This window comes from Corythoichthys intestinalis, chromosome 9 (genome assembly GCF_030265065.1).
Source record: "Corythoichthys intestinalis isolate RoL2023-P3 chromosome 9, ASM3026506v1, whole genome shotgun sequence".
Taxonomy (NCBI): Eukaryota; Metazoa; Chordata; class Actinopteri; order Syngnathiformes; family Syngnathidae; genus Corythoichthys; species Corythoichthys intestinalis.
The window spans coordinates 36,954,497-36,971,383 of NC_080403.1; the positions used below are offsets into that span (position 1 = coordinate 36,954,497).

The 16,887-nt window shown below is 39.9% G+C and overlaps 2 protein-coding genes across 2 annotated transcripts in view; one reads left to right on the forward strand and one right to left on the reverse strand.

Annotated features, from left to right (window-relative positions):
• Positions 1-1,620: 1,620 nt before the first annotated feature.
• On the forward strand, positions 1,621-12,114 carry psmd6 (proteasome 26S subunit, non-ATPase 6). Its single transcript, XM_057845552.1, has 8 exons — positions 1,621-1,909; positions 2,226-2,431; positions 5,072-5,217; positions 5,309-5,528; positions 5,682-5,790; positions 7,800-7,968; positions 10,466-10,543; positions 10,631-12,114. Exons 1-8 carry the CDS (start codon positions 1,765-1,767, stop codon positions 10,725-10,727), a joined length of 1,170 nt encoding a protein of 389 aa, XP_057701535.1. The 5' UTR covers positions 1,621-1,764; the 3' UTR covers positions 10,728-12,114.
• Positions 10,893-16,887, reverse strand: part of LOC130921531 (ataxin-7) — a 49,880-nt gene continuing 43,885 nt past the window's right edge. Inside the window, exon 13 of the mRNA XM_057845551.1 lies at positions 10,893-16,492. Within this exon, the coding sequence (XP_057701534.1) occupies positions 16,475-16,492 (18 nt within the window). The 3' untranslated portion in view covers positions 10,893-16,474. The remainder of the gene's footprint in view (positions 16,493-16,887) is intronic.

Sequence of the window (16,887 nt, forward strand, 5' to 3'; positions counted from 1 at the left end):
CTGTGAGCAGGAGGAAGCGAGAGGGAGACGGGCGAGAAGCAAAAGTTCGTGGTTGAATGTGGCAGCAGTCCGCTGTTATTTTGTTTATTGTTTTCTTATTGTCGCCATAATAAAGTGGATAAAGCTTTTTTCCTCCTATTCGGGGCTATTACAATACATTTTGAAAAAAAAAAAAACTTTTTCATATTATTATTATTTTCTATACACGAGAGGTGCCGGATCTGCCCAAATAAGTTCCGGAACACAGGGAGGCCAAAATCAAGAGGTGTTAATTAAATTAACCCCTGGATCACTGTAATAGTAAAAACAAACTTGGATATTAGTCTATTCATACCAATAAATAACAATTCCAAGTAGGGGTGAAAGTGAATAAAGTGCTTGTGTAGCATAATCATTTTACACCAATATTTATTATTTATTTTATTCCACGGACCACATGTAGGTTTCCTCAGCTGATGCAGTTATCTGAGTCTGATGATGATGAGTCACGTTAATGTGCGAATGCACGCAGCAAAGCAAAACGCCTGGACTCATTTATCTGTTTAGTTGGCTGACATACTGACATGTGATCAGCAGAGATAGTTAGCTCTGATTGGGTTAAATGTGCATTTTTTCTGGAACAGCAAAAAAAAAAAAAAAAAAAAAAAAAAAAGGTTGTTGAATTGATGCAACAAAAAAAGGACAATGCAACATAAAATGGATCAAATCTTTAAAAGCAAGGAAAGAGTTGAGGAGGCTTATTTATCATATTTAGTTTTATTTGCTCTGATGGGGAGGTTCAAGACTTCTTAGCTGACAATGTGCACTTTGGACTTATATTTGTTCATTTAGTATGTTAGGCTACTTATTCATTTCCTTATGATTTAGAAAAGTCAATGTTTGCGCCATCTTCAAAATGTATTCCATTTAACTGCATAATATAAGTCATTTGTACTAATTTTTCTGAATGTATGTAACTTATATCTTAATTATTAAAAAATAAATAAAAGTAAATGTTTGCATCAACTTAACTTTTAGTATACATCCTATGTTCTTAAGTAGTTAAAATTGATATTTGGCATTTAGTATGAGAGGAAATGAAGGAAAATAAAAATTAGGAGATGGAGGTTGTGGTTATTGCTGTTTTTGTTAACTTTTATTTTGCAAATCATTGAAAAAAATACAATTTTGAATGAAAATCAGTTGTTGTATGTGTGATAGAAATAACTGCTAAAACAGTTTTCTTTGCATTTCAGTAGTTTAAGAGGGTTGACCAAAAAAAAAAAAAAAAAAGAAAGAAAGAAAAAAGAAAAGAAAAGAAAAAAAAAAAAATAATAATAATACAATTTCTGGCTCCGTGGCGACTTTCCCGTCGGGGAGTTCCGGCCGGGTTACTTTCATCCCTGATTACAAGTAACTGTGATTGGCTAGCAACCAGTTCAGAGTGTACCCTGCCTCATGCCCGTTGTTAGCTGAGATAGACTTCAGGACCCTCGCGACCCTCGTGCCGATAACCAGGTCAGAAAATGAATGAATAATTAAGTAAATGAATGTCTTTCTTACAAGTTGTTTTGTTATTGTATCCAGCAGGTGGCAGTAAAGTGTGGTGTGGGTAGTTATCACGCCAACGACACCCCCTCTTTTCCTTTCTCGTTGAGTGAGGCTCGGGCGGAAGCAACACTAGGTTGTTTGCCGTAGTCATCGTTGACTAGCACATATCCGCCAAATTTTGTTACCCGTCCATTATTTATCTTGCACGCGGATACACTTGTTACAAAACAAAACATGCCGCTCGAAAATCTCGAGGAAGAGGGTCTGCCCAAGAACCCTGATCTGAGGATAGCACAACTCAAGTTTTTGCTCACAATGGACGGTCACCGACAAGATGCTAAAGTGAAGACGGAGCTCATGGACGCTATCAAAGCTAACAGTGAGTTAGCTTTTTGCCGTTTTATAGTCGAGGTTATTGTGAATTGACAAACACGAGAAGAAATACATTGTGTGAGATTATGTAGGTTTCTCTAAAAAATATCGCTGAAAGTAAGTGGCATCAATGGGTAATTTAACGCACTATCAACATGCAATGGGTCCTAATACATGATTAACTATAGTAATTATGTCATTTTACGTGTATTTGTGCTTATTATATCCCCAAACACACTACTCACATTTCAAATATCTAAACTTGTGGTAAATCGTGCGTTAACTGCATTTAGATTTTACATATGTTAATATCTGTGCCCTAGACATGGCTCCCTACTATGAAACCTTGTGCAAGGAGCTCAAGTGGCAACTTGATAGTGACCTGGTTAGCAAGATGAAGAAGGCAAATGAAGAGGAGCTGAAGCGACTTGACGACGTGCTGGAAGACGCAGAGAAGAACCTCGGGGAGAGTGAGATCAGAGATGCGATGATGGCAAAAGCGGAATACCTGATCAGGATCGGAGATAAGGTAACACTTTCTTAGGCTACGTCTACACTAGGACGGATAATGGCCTTAAACGTGTAATTACCGTATTGGCCCGAATATAAGACAGCCCTGATTATAAGACGACCCCCTCCTTTTCAAGACTCAAGTTTGAAAAAAGACTTTTTGAATACCAAATTATTTTTTATACAGAAAATAATTACAGTACATCTGAAACAAATGATTATAACAATATACTTGAGAGAAAAAGCATGTTATTTTGCCTCATTCAAATCTTAATATCTGAACATTTAAATATGTAAACTAAAGTGCAATCACATTCGTAAATGAATGGCTTCTGGTTTTTTAAATGTAAATAAACCAATCTATTGTGATAGAACAACAAAATTGCAATAACTGCATTAACCATCAAAGTGAAGTCTAACTGTGGAACTGTAGTCTTGAAAAAATTCTGAATAAAGAAAAACATTGCAATAAAATAATGCAAACTGGTTAAACTTGAGAGTAGCTGAGATCTGTCATGACAGAACATCGCTTCAATGATATATCTGGCGCCATCTTGCGTCGTGAATGGGTATAACGTCTAGACTGCGAATACAAGACGACCCCCACTTTTTCAGTCTTATTTCAATGCAAAAAACACAGTCTTATATTTGGGCCAGTACGGTAGTTGGACTATATGGCATGTCTGCTACACTAGTATGCCTATTATGGGTGTGACAAAATACCGAAATGGTGATATATCGTGATACTTTGTATCCCAAAAGGTTATCGATATGCACCTGCCAAGAATCGAGATTTCGTTTTAAAAAGGTGTCAATGTTAAGGGGAAAAAAAAGGAACCAACAAGTTGCTATCAAAATCTTCAACTATAATAGTTTCTCAGTTAACTCTATGGCTGCCATTGATGGCGCCCGATGCCCAATCCATTTAGAGTGGGAGGGTCGAACAAACGTTCATTCATTCTAAACCAGAGCATTCACAGTCACTCTTTCTGATTTTCAGGCCATTTACAAGTCAATTTCTGTTCATTTTAGTGCATTTACAGGTCGCTTCCTGTTGAGTTTGAGTCGCTGCCTATTCATTTGGGAGATTCCCGGGCCACTTCCTGTTCCGTAACCCAAAATCAACAGGAAGTGACTCATAAAATGCCCCAAAATCAACAGGAAGTGACTCAAATTCAATAAAGTAATGGTTTGAAATGCCCCAAAATTACCACATTGCCTAGCATTGGCTGCCATTGATGGCCATAGACGTTCAATCTGTTTGAAGTGGGAGGGATGCCACCCTCCCAGTTCAAATGGATTGGATGTCTACTAGTGGTAAACTCATTCCAATTCACAACAGAAGCTTGTTTTTCTGTTTATTAGTCGTTTTGTAGAATATCTTCAGTTGATTTCCTGACCAATGTATCGATAATCGTTGTATCGCCATATCGTGAGATCGTTATCGTAAGCTTTGTATCGCAAATCGTATCGTATCGTGAGGTACCATGAGGTTCCCACTCCTAATGCCTATTATCTGGATTAGTTGTTAGACGGATAATGTAGGTGGGTAATGTTACACGCCGCTTAATATGGACTGCTGTCTCCGTACAACGATCGGATAATAAGGAAGTGACGTCATGCCGTCGCCATTTTTAGTGCGGCATGACGGCATCGTAAACAATGGAGGCGGACGATCACAACGTGGGATTCCTGCTCCTCTTTTCCACACATTTTCTTGAACCTTCAAACTACGTCGCGATATGTTTCAATTCAGTGCCCATTTGTGGTCCTACCATCGTGGATGACGAGGAGATGAACGTTTTTTTACAGAGCTCGTCTCCCGCGTTGTCTCCAAGCAGCCAGCTGCTGGGCTGGCCCTCTCAACTCAATGCCAACCGAACATGAGTATATAAAAATGCTTAGAGGAAAATTAAACCCCGAAAAGTGACCTACGTGGTACCTTCATTCAAAGAGGCGCGCAATCAGTTTTTTTCCATGACATTTCCGCCTGTCAAAACTGTTGCCACTTCCAGGATCGCCACTGTTATGCACAAGCACTCCTGGATGCGGCTTCCAGGAAATATACACAGCGCCACACCATATGCTTCTATTTGTTATTTTCCAAGTGGTGAGAGTGCAACTGAGCATCGATTGTAACATCCCAAGTAACGATGTCAGGCTTATTTCAATCACAACTCGGCGACTGCTCATAAAAGCCGAGCGTGCGCTCCCTTCACTCTTTCTCCTGTGTGATGCGTTCAGTTGTGATCACGAACAAAACTGTGTGTGATCACAGTTTTTTTTTTTTCGTGAAATCATGACAGTCAAGAAGGTGTAGTAATTTCGAAATTTGCCGCGGGCCGGTAATGAGTTTCCGGTTCAGAGGTAAACCGTGTAACACATAAGGATTCTCCTTTCTACGCATGCGTAGTTTGCGCAACAGCAGGTGTACCTTGCAGAAGCGGCGGAGCCCTAAACGCACCTTAAACGAAGTGTGGACGGGTATAAAAATAGTCGGCAAAATATCCTGGAGAAAATTATCTGTCCTCACACAACTTCAGCACAAAAACTGCACTGTACTGTGAACCCATTTGTCATGCGAGGGATTCATTCCAGATTTAACTGGACAGCTTATGTTGCTTTATTTTCACGGAAAGGTTTTTTTGCAATTCCATAGGAGGGGGCCCTAACAGCGTTTAGGAAGACCTATGACAAGACTGTAGCGCTAGGTCACAGACTAGATATCGTCTTCTACCTGCTGAGGATCGGCCTATTCTACATGGACAGTGACCTCATCACACGGAACTCTGAGAAAGCCAAAAGGTAATGCCAGCCAGACTTTGCAATTGTTATCTTTGTGGTGTATGATGCAAGACACTGACTGCCCCTTCTTGTAACCCTATTTCACATGCAGCCTAATTGAAGAGGGGGGTGACTGGGACAGGAGGAATCGACTGAAGGTCTACCAGGGTTTGTACTGCGTAGCCATCAGGGATTTCAAACAAGCCGCCGAGCTCTTTCTCGACACGGTGTCCACCTTCACTTCATACGAGCTCATGGACTACAAAACCTTTGTCACCTACACGGTCTACGTGTGCATGATCGCGCTCAAGCGCCCTGACCTTCGGGAAAAGGTACAAGGAAACTGCTTTCAAAAAACAAGTTGCCAATGGAGCTTTTTAGTTGTCAAAATTAGTGAATAAATAATGCATGGCAGTTTTCTATTAATGAATGCCCATTATAGTTCTGGCTGTATGACAGTAATGTTTTTTTTTTCTTTCTTTCAGGTAATAAAAGGAGCTGAGATCCTGGAAGTGCTGCATAGTCTGCCAGCTGTTCGGCAGTATCTGTTCTCCCTCTATGAGTGCCGCTACGCAGTTTTCTTTCAGTCTCTTGGTAAGGAAATTTCACCTTGCTTGCTGCTTGAAATATTAATTTCATCTTTCACACTCGTACGGAACTGCGTGTTTTTAAGCAATTTGTGGTTACAGTACAGTGTTCGCCCACTATTTAGGGAGATGGGTCTATATATGTAAATTGCCTTGAGGTGCAACAATGCACATGAAGCTTCTCCCCTCAACATCGTTCTTTGGCACCATAGCAAGATACAATGTTTAAAGTGTGTGACAGCAGAAAAACCTCTATTGCAATATGTTTGATGGCCTCTTTGTATTGCAAATTTTCACCTACTGTGCGTGGGTCTGATACATAATGTACAGTGGGGCAAATAAGTATTTAGTCAACCACCAATTTTGCAAGTTCTCCTACTTGAAAAGATTAGAGAAGCCTGTAATTGTCAACATTAGTCAACCTCAACCATGAGAGACAGAATGTGGAAAAAAAAACAGAAAATCACATTGTTTGATTTTTAAAGAATTTATTTCCAAATTAGAGTGGAAAATAAGTATTTGGTCACCTACAAACAAGATTTCTGGCTGTCAGAGAAATCTAACTTCTTCTAACGAGGCTCCACTCATTACCTGTATTAATGGCACCTGTTTTAACTCATTATCGGTATAAAAGACACCTGTCCACAATCTCAGTCAGTCACACTCCAAACTCCACTATGGCCAAGACCAAAGAGCTTTCGAAGGACACCAGAGACAAAATTGTAGACCTGCACCAGGCTGGGAAGACTGAATCTGCAATAGGTAAAACGCTTGGTGTAAAGAAATCAACTGTGGGAGCAATTATTAGAAAATGGAAGACATACAAGACCACTGATAATCTCCCTCGATCTGGGGCTCCATGCAAGATCTTACCCCGTGGCGTCAAAATGATAACAAGAACGGTGAGCAAAAATCCCAGAACCAAACGGGGGGACCTAGTGAATGACCTACAGGGAGCTGGTACCACAGTAACAAAGGCTACTATCAGTAACACAATGCGCTGCCAGGGACTCAAATCCTGCACTGCTAGACCCGTCCCCCTGATGAAGAAAGTACACGTCAAGGCCTGTCTGTCGTTCGCTACAGAGCATTTGGATGATCCAGAAGAGGACTGGGAGAATGTGTTACGGTCAGATGAAACCAAAATAGAACTTTTTGGTAGAAACACAGGTTCTCCTGTTTGGAGGGGAAAGAATACTGAATTGCACCATGCCCACTGTGAAGCATGGGGGTGGAAACAAAATGCTTTGGGGCTTTTTTTCTGCAAAGGGACCAGGACGACTGATCTGTGTAAAGGAAAGAATGAATGCGGCCATGTATCGAAATATTTTGAGTGAAAATCTCCAACCTTCAGCAAGGGCATTGAAGATGAGAGGTGGCCTGGTCTTTCAGCATGACAATGATCCCAAACACACAGCCAGGGCAACAAAGGAGTGGCTTCGTAAGAAGCATTTTGAAGGTCCTGGAGTGGCCTAGCCAGTCTCCAGATCTCAAACCCATAGAAAATCTGTGGAGGGAGTTGAAAGTCCGTGTTGCCCAACGACAGCCCCAAAACATCACTGCTTTAGAGGAGATCTGCATGGAGGAATGGGCCAAAATACCAGCAACAGTGTGTGAAAAGCTTGTGAAGAGTTACGGAAAACGTTTGGCCTTTGTTATTGCCAACAAAGGGTACATAGCAAAGTATTGAGATGAACCTTTGGTATTGACCAAATACTTATTTTCCACCATGATTTGCAAATAAATTCTTTAAAAATCAAACCATGTGATTTTCTGTTTTTTTTCCCACACATTCTCTGTCTCATGGTTGAGGTTTAACCATGTTGACAATTACAGGCCTCTCTAATATTTTCAAGTGGGAGAACAATTAGTTGTTGACTAAATACTTATTTACCACACTGTATACCTGCCATAAAGAGGTTCACAGTATTCTACGGTCTCTAAGTCTAAGCATAATGGGTTCCATACCGTTATTCCCTAAAGAACCTTTGGTTGTCTGTTCTATGTGTTCCACAGCAACAGTGGAGCAGGAGATGAAGAAGGACTGGCTTTTTGCTCCACACTACCGCTACTACGTGAGGGAGATGAGAATCCAGGCTTACAGCCAGCTCCTGGAGTCCTACCGCTCGCTCACCCTGGGCTACATGGCAGAGGCCTTCGGCGTCAGCACAGAGTTCATTGACCAGTAAGTGTAATGAAGTGCTTCCACTAACAGAGCTGTGAACAAAAATGAGCTAGTTTACGGTTGCCAATTATAGGATTTGGTCACTATGTTTAGCAACTCTCATTGGTCAGGTAACTTTTCAAAAAAAGCATCCAATATTCTAAGACACAGACAACATATGGAATGAGCTTCACTTAGTTCCAAATGACCAAAAAAAAATGGAAGCAACCGTGATGAATATTGCGGAAATATTGTTGCCTGTTCATACGTTTATGCATGCAAGTAATGTTAGCTCATTTTATATTGGTATAATTAAAATTTGATAATAGAACTGTGGAAAAAAAAATAATAGTAGTTCACTGAGCTCTACTGCTGCAACAAATGTATATGGCGGAAAACACTCAGGTGACTTGAAGTTCCGCTCTAAGACCCCCAATTTGTCCAAATTTAAAAATTGTCCTATATGTATGTGTGATACATCATTGGAAAGCTTAAAATCCCAACTTTCTGGGGGAAGGAAAAATTAACAGGAGGGCATTTAAAAACAAAATTAAACAGCAAAACCCTAACTGGAGGTGAGAGCATAAATAAAGACGCCACGATTTTAACGAGATATTATCGCGTACTTACCTCTTTTTGATCCAAAAACACCATGTAGCATGTATCACCGAGTGTCAAGACACAGCTGTGAATGGCCGTAGCTGGATTTTTGGGGAATTTTATGGGTGAAACATGGTAATATAACATGGGTCACGATGCAGAAATCGCAGACATCAAGGAGTGGTCAAGATTCTTTTTCATATATATATATATATGTATATATATATATATAATATACCCTTTTAACCCCCCCCCCCCCCCCCCCCCCCGATTTTTCTTTGTTTGGATCGATTATTTATCAAATAACAGGGAAAATGCGACAGTCACAAAAAAAAAAAAAAAAGGTTAAGCGATAGTTATGAGGTAGACATCCGTGACTTATTTACAGACACTATTTTTTTCCATTGTGATGTAATTTGTTTACAAGTTTAAAATATGCGAGTGAATAAACAAAATATTAGACATCAATCAATGATTCTAAGCTAAGAATGACAGACATTTCAAATAAATAGTTAGCTTTTCATGGCTGGGTTGAAACCAAAGCAGTTGCGCGGTGTCTGTAAACGGGGGTTTCCAGGGTAAAACGGGCAAATTAAAAATAGCTTGGGGGCTTAAACTGCCATGAATCTGCTATGGCTGCATATAAACGTATTGTTCTATCAAACAAAAGTTCTTTTGGCTTAAAATATAGCACTTTATTTTAGGGCTGCAGCTATCGAATATTTTAGTAATCGAGTAATCGACTGAAAATTCTATCGATTAATCGAGTAATCGGATAAAACAAATATATTTTTAGGTGAAGAGCAATTATAAATATACATGAGAAAACAAGACATTTCATCTAATTTTCAACCATTTTCAGTCAATCAGTGTCTTTATTTTCGATGTATATTGTTGAAAACAGCCAACAATTGCATCTCAGATGTAACTAGAATTAAAAAAAAAAAAAAAAACTAATTCACTGCTTTCACTCAAAAAACTTTAGATCTTATTACAAAAAAATATATATATATCTTACCTAAAAATGCCGTTACGCTTGATAACACACATCACTTAAAAGTTTGGATTTTTTCCCACGTCTTTCAATTGAATTTCTCTTTGTGTCAAGCCATTTTTAAGTTCTAGTTAAGTTTTAAGTTAGTCTAAACTGCAAGTCCTGATAGGATTTTGAGTTTTTGCAGTGTTCAAAATAAATGTATGATACAGGCTGTATTGGAGCACATTAGCACCAGTGCTACTTGGTGTTTTATCCAGCAATGACTACTGAGCTAAAATTGATAGTTAGCATGATTAAGTTTTTATTTTACACCCTCATCACTCCACAATGCTGTTATGTTAAAGCCTGTATGTAAGACACGTTAGCCAAGCATCGACAGTGGTCATAATTAATAGAAACCTAGCCCTCCGCAGGGCTAACGTTACTTCAGAACAGTAACGTTAATCTTATTTATTAGCGCTTAGCGCTGTACTGCTTTAAGATGGCGGCTGTTTACTAAAGCTGCCCAGACGCGGCCGAGTCTGCCATTTAGCATCTAGTTCAACATACATATGATCTCTATGAGACGCATGAGACGCTACCTGTACCAACGTAGCATCGTGCGGGCTAGTATTTAGCAACGTCGGCTGCAGTAAGTTTTTTTTCCCCCCCCTTCTTCCTCTCCGCACGTGACAGCGCGTTGTCCCGCATTAAAAGTAGTCCGAGCAAAACGTGATGCTTAGAGCTGTCAAAATAAACGATTACTCGAGGTGAATAAAATTACTCGGATCAGTTTTTAAACTCGAGTTGCTCGAGTACTCGTTTCAGCTCTACTTTATTTTAAAGAGGGGTACAAGAGCAGAAACTGCTTTTTCAGCCTTGTCTGTGTTTTCCGCCATATGAAAGCAGCAATTTTCTTTAACCGCTCATGTTATACCTCAGGGAGCTGTCTCGATTCATTGCCGCTGGACGTCTCCACTGCAAGATTGATAAAGTAAACGAGATTGTAGAAACCAACAGGTAAAGGCATCTTTCATCATGTCGCAGCATTGCTGGCCTATAGCACTAAGATAAAATCTAAATATTTGTATTTTCTCCCCCTACTAGACCTGATAGTAAAAACTGGCAGTACCAGGAGACCATCAAGAAGGGTGATCTGCTACTCAACAGAGTCCAGAAATTGTCAAGAGTTATCAACATGTAAACCTGGTGGCCACATTTTGTCAGGTCAGCAAGGTGGATCTTCACTTTTCTTACACCTTGTGTTTGACAAACTAATTTGTGTACATAATAAAATGTTTGACTGTTGACGCTGTTGTTTTTGTATTATTAGAAAAGAGGCAGAGACATTCATTTGTATAAATAGTATAAATTATTTTATTTACAGACCTTGTTACAAAACAAATATACTATACAATCTTTTCTTCTTTAAATATTACTTCTAACCTATGTTTTGTTCATGAATTACATAGCAGCCAATACATAAAGTCTAGCTGAAAATGATTTGCTCATAAAAAAAATCTACAGGCTTCTTGCCGTGTGAAGGGTGGTTTTACCCCCCAGACATTAGCTGTACTCTTGCGTTCACATTCCAAGTCTATGGTTCTATTTAAAAAATAATAAATTCCTCATATTTCCACCTGATGGAAACTTCAGTTGAGATGTCAGTGGAGTTTAAAGGTAAACAAAGAACCAGATTGAATGTTGTAATGTACAACGGCCAGTAAACCAGAGGCTTGAGCCACACACACACAGATGACAGGAAATGTTAGCGTATTGTCAGTCTCACTGAATACAAACACTACTACTGTTTGATACTGGGCAGCTGGCAAGCTCAGGTTTTGTACCACATTTAGGGTCCATAGGCAGATTAACACTTTAGAACATTCAAGTAAGGTAGAAAATAAAAACCTGACAACACTGTCCTAAAACAGTCAGGGTGAAACAAATTCAGGCACTTTCTTAATTTGATATTTCTTTGAAAAGCTGTGATTCAAATTACTTGTTTGGCAATGACAATGCAAGCTATGACTGTTAGTCCGCTTCAGCCTTCTATAACAACAACCAAGGAAGGAACGTGTTTTAAGGTAAAGTGTATGACTGGCGGGTCCATCGCGACAAAGCCTGCGGAACGCTAGCCTGTCCGTCACAGGCTGATTGGGTCGCACAGGTACATTAGTTGTGTTGATTCATAGGCAACAAAATATGTGTTGTAAAAGCACATGTGATTTGAGACCTTGAAAAGTGAATAAAGGTATTCGCTGACAGACACATGCTACAGTGGAAAAACACTTCACCTTTGTCCCTTAAGAGACTTTCAGTACATGATTCATGAGAGGCTTCTACACATAACTGTATCCATGTATTGCATTATATAGACTTGGCAGTGAAACACTTGAAATAATCAAATTCTGGCTTCCTAAATAAATAACGACTCTTCGAAACGGTACCCAAAAATTCCTGCGTGTACAAAAAATGCTTGTGCAAAAATACACGTTTCATTTATGTACAATTTCATAACAAAATATTTTTTTGTTAACTACATAAGCTATGAGGGGGCACGGGAGGCTAGAGTTGTTTGAAAATCTACTTTCCACTCTTGACTGACATCAGTGGAGGTTTCCAGGTATCAACTGGTGTTGCCAAATGTTAAAATATGTCCTGTGAAGCCATCTGCATGAATCTTACACTACAAACCCAACTTGAAACTGCTCAAAAGAAGCAAACATCCCACTGAGAGTGCAGAGTATTGCCTGATTTCGGACTTATTTTCACTCAAGGAATTCAAAGTACAAGGCTTCTCACCCGACACAGGCCAAGCAATGCGCAGAGGCATCACAACTCAATATCCAGGGTTTTGGGTCCTGCTTAACACACAAGAGGGACAAAACACCCACAGAAGACAGCTGACATGCATAAAGTTTGCTCCAGTTAAGACGTACCATACCTGATTCTCTATGTAGGAAGAAGGAAAAAAAAAAACATTACAATTCACATCGGTCCACAGGCAGTTGTGGATCTCCCACAGTAATTGTGATATTTATCAGAAAAGCTTGCGGCAATAATACGATTTGCACAGATTCTTGATATCTACACAGGCAATGCAACTTCAAACACTTCACCGACTCAACTGCCCAACTAAAAGTTGGTAAAAGACACAAAAGTAGCAGCTTTTGGCGAGCTTAGTTATCAAATAAGCATTGCCTGTGGAGACAGAAGTTATTTAGTGCTGTTCACAGTTGGGGAGCAGGTCTACTGTGGCTATCATTCTGCACATGAAAAAGGTTCTGAAAATCTGTTCAAATCTGTCTCAATAGACAAAGACTCAAGCGAGAGGGCACGTCAGGTGACCCTTTCACATTTGAAAACGCAACCCTTCTCAACCACATATACGAAGACTCTTTGTAGTACAGTGTAAAAGCTCAGAAAAAAGTCAGAATAAGGTAACACTTGCATAATTCTTTGGGGCACTAAAATAAAACCGGCCCTTCTCAAGCTACCACACGTCGCCCACAAACGAGTAAGCAGAGTCTGACTGAAGAAGCATGAAACAAGGTGATCGAGTGTCTTAAAGAGAAGCAAGCACGTTTGCTGCTCTTCCTGTTCTCCTTCCAAGGTTTCTGAGATCAGGCGCTGGGGGTGAAATTGAGTCTTAAATTCCAGTAGTCCAGCAGAAGCTCACGAGTAAAATACTCAATAGACTCTTCTTTCGCGCATACAAACATGGGAAAACCGTTTGAACATTCATTCGATATCTCACTAAAACGCTGAAATGTCCGTGAAGTAGTATGTTCTTGGTCCTCACAAGTAAGACAATCCAACACTGTGATAAAGAAATACACAGCACAACTACTTGACAAGCAACACTGCAGTAGTTGACACACACACTATCAGTGCTACTAGTATAACTATACATGGATTCGTATCAATATAGTGATTGGTTTGGCGCCGATCGAATCAAATCGATTGAAACACAAAACATTATTCAATATCCTCGTTTAGATACAGTGGGGCAAATAAGTACTTATTCAACCAACAATTGCGCAAGTTCTCCTACTTGAAAGGATTAGAGAGGCCTGTAATTGTCAACATGGGTAAACCTCAACCACGAGAGACAGAATGTGGGGAAAAAAAAAAACAACTGAAAATCACATTGTTTGATTTTTAAACAATTTATTTCCAAATTAGAGTGGAAAATAAGTATTTGGTCACCTACAGACAGGCAAGATTTCTGGCTGTCAGATCTAACTTCTTTTAACGAGGTCTAACAAGGCTCCACTCGTTAACTGTATTAATGGCACCTGTTTTAACTCATTATTATTAAAGACACCTGTCCACAAACTCAGGCAGTCACACTCCAAACTCCACTATGGCCAAGACCAAAGAGCTGTCGAAGGACACCAGAGACAAAATTGTAGACCTGCACCGGGCTGGGAAGACTGAATCTGCAATAGGTAAAACACTTGGTGTAAAGAAATCAACTGTGGGAGCAATTATTAGAAAATGGAAGACATACAAGACCACCGATAATCTCCCTCGATCTGGGGCTCCATGCAAGATCTCACCCCGTGGCGTCAAAATGATAAGAACGGTGAGCAAAAATCCCAGAACCACACGGGAGGACCTAGTGAATGACCTACAGAGAGCTGTGACCACAGTAACAATGGCTACTATCAGTAACACAATGCGCCGCCAGGGACTCCTGCACTGTCAGACGTGTCCCCCTGCTGAAGCCAGTACACGTCCAGGCTCATCTGCGGTTCGCTACAGAGCATTTGGATGATCCAGAAGAGGACTGGGAGAATGTGTTCTGGTCAGATGAAACCAAAATAGAACTTTTGGTAGAAACACAGGTTCTCGTGTTTGGAGGAGAAAGAATACTGAATTGCATCCGAAGAACACCATACCCACTGTGAAGCATGGGGGTGGAAACATCATGCTTTGGGGCTGTTTTTCTGCAAAGGGTCCAGAACGACTGATCTGTGTAAAGGAAAGAATGAATGGGGCCATGTATCGAGAGATTTTGAGTGAAAATCTTCCATCAGCTAGGGCATTGAAGATGAGACGTGGCTGGGTCTTTCAGCATGACAATGATCACAAACACGCAGCCAGGGCTACAAAGGAGTGGCTTCGTAAGAAGCATTTCAAGGTCCTGGAGTGGCCTAGCCAGTCTCCAGATCTCACCCCATAGAAAATCTGTGGAGGGAGTTGAAAGTCCATGTTGCCCAACGACAGCCCCAAAACATCACTGCTCTAGAGGAGATCTGCATGGAGGAATGGGCCAAAATACCAGCAACAGTATGTAAAAAGCTTGTGAAGAGTTACAGAAAACGTTTGGCCTCCGTTATTGCCAACAAAGGGTACATAACAAAGTATTGAGATGAACTTTTGGTATTGACCAAATACTTATTTTCCACCATGATTTGCAAATAAATTCTTTAAAAATTGAACAATGTGATTTTCTGGGGTTTTTTTCCGCATTCTGTCTCTCATGGTTGAGGTTTACCCATGTTGACGATTACAGGCCTCTCTAATATTTTGAAGTGGGAGAACTTGCACGATTAGTGGTTAACTAAATACTTATTTGCCACACCGTATTTTCTTTTGTTCAAAAGAATGGCTATCATTGAAATTGTCAAAACTGTTAAGTTACTCGGTGTTTTTTATTGCTTTAGGCGAAATTAACTGTGTTAGATGTGTACATATCAAATCGATTAAAAACCGATGACTCAAATTTTAATTGTTGGAGACTTTGTAATATCGGCAAATATTGTATCGCTGACCAATCTATTGAAGTGCCTGAAATGTGATTTATTTATTTATTTATTTAGTAGTAAAATATACAAATTGTTTAAGTAGTAGAAAAATGTAAATAGTTAGGAAAAGCTGATACCTGTGCAAGAACTAGTACTGCTGCTTAAGTACTAGTTATTAACTACACTAGTAGAATTTTGATGTCATTAGTTGTTCGAGCAACCTAGAGATGTCAACAAGCTCACAGAACTGTCTTATGGGACAAATATCACTAAGTAAGAGATATGTTCTTTACTAGTATTGCTGGTGGAGCTATAGCAATTATAAAGAGTATACTTATTTGGTCACTTTTTGGCACAGAGATGTCAACTAATGCAGTTTTGCCTCACTGGTAAGGTCTAGTAAGTTTTACTAGAGTACAGAAATGGAAACACTGTCATTTCATTTCTGCAGACTAGCAGAAAGACTAAGGCACATTTGTACTAGTACTACTAAAGCAAAACTAGCATGAAAAGCTACATGATCAAATTCTATTACTTATTGTAGAGCACTTCCCTAGAGATGTAGTTGTGCTACAAAGGTGCCTTACTCATTCATTAAGTATGCAAAAATCTAGAGAGTATTTGACAGTTTTTTTATACATGTGTGAAGAATTGTTTTACCAGTGATGCACGGAAAATTCAGCGTCCATGTCGAATGTTGAGTAAATGCTCAAATGGCTTGCTATACACACTGAAGAACACTCACACACATAAGGAAGAGATCGGCTCATTGTCTCCCCTCTTGCTCAGCTTGTGGCCACAGAGCTCACAAGAGCCCTTGACCAGAACCAAAGTGCACCCTGGAGACTCATGGCTGTCGCTCTCCTTTCTCCTGCGCCGCGACCCTCTGGAAGACCACTCAGAATACTGGGACAATACCAAGCTTACGGACATCCGCGGCCCGCTTGGTGCATGGTGAACCCCCATTGAGCACCGCTTGTCCCCCACCCTCCAACAGACATGGCTTTTGGAGAAAATTGTATGGACATTTGACTTCGCTAGGCAGTCCAGATCATCTCCAACCTGAGGATTGTGGTGAACTGAGAGTAGTGTGGGTTTTCGTTTTAGAAGGCCTCTTACGGTCCAGAGTAGATTACTCCAGACTGTTCCCCCATCATCACGCCGCATCCACACACTCTGCGGGCTGAGACCACTGTCAGGGACGAGCCTTTGGCTGCATGAAGGAGATAAATGAAAATGTGTCAAACAAATTTTTGTCTTGTATGAAATATAAATAATATCCAATCTTCTTGTACAGTATTTTGAAATATACAGGGATAGTGATACTTGGCTTATATTGATGTTCTTTCAACATTTGAATGCAAAATGGATGCCCAACCTAATGTAATAAACTAAAGATGTCACGTCATTTTCAAAGTATCGGAATCGGCAAAAAAATATCGGACATGTCTATGTTTATAAATTTTATTTAAATTGTTTTCTAATTGTATTTAAAGAGCATACGACACCAGAAAAAAAGTCTTAAATGGCATTATTATGTGAATTAGAATCATATTTTGAGACGATTCGACCATATACAACAATTTAGCAAAGCGCAGATGACGAGAA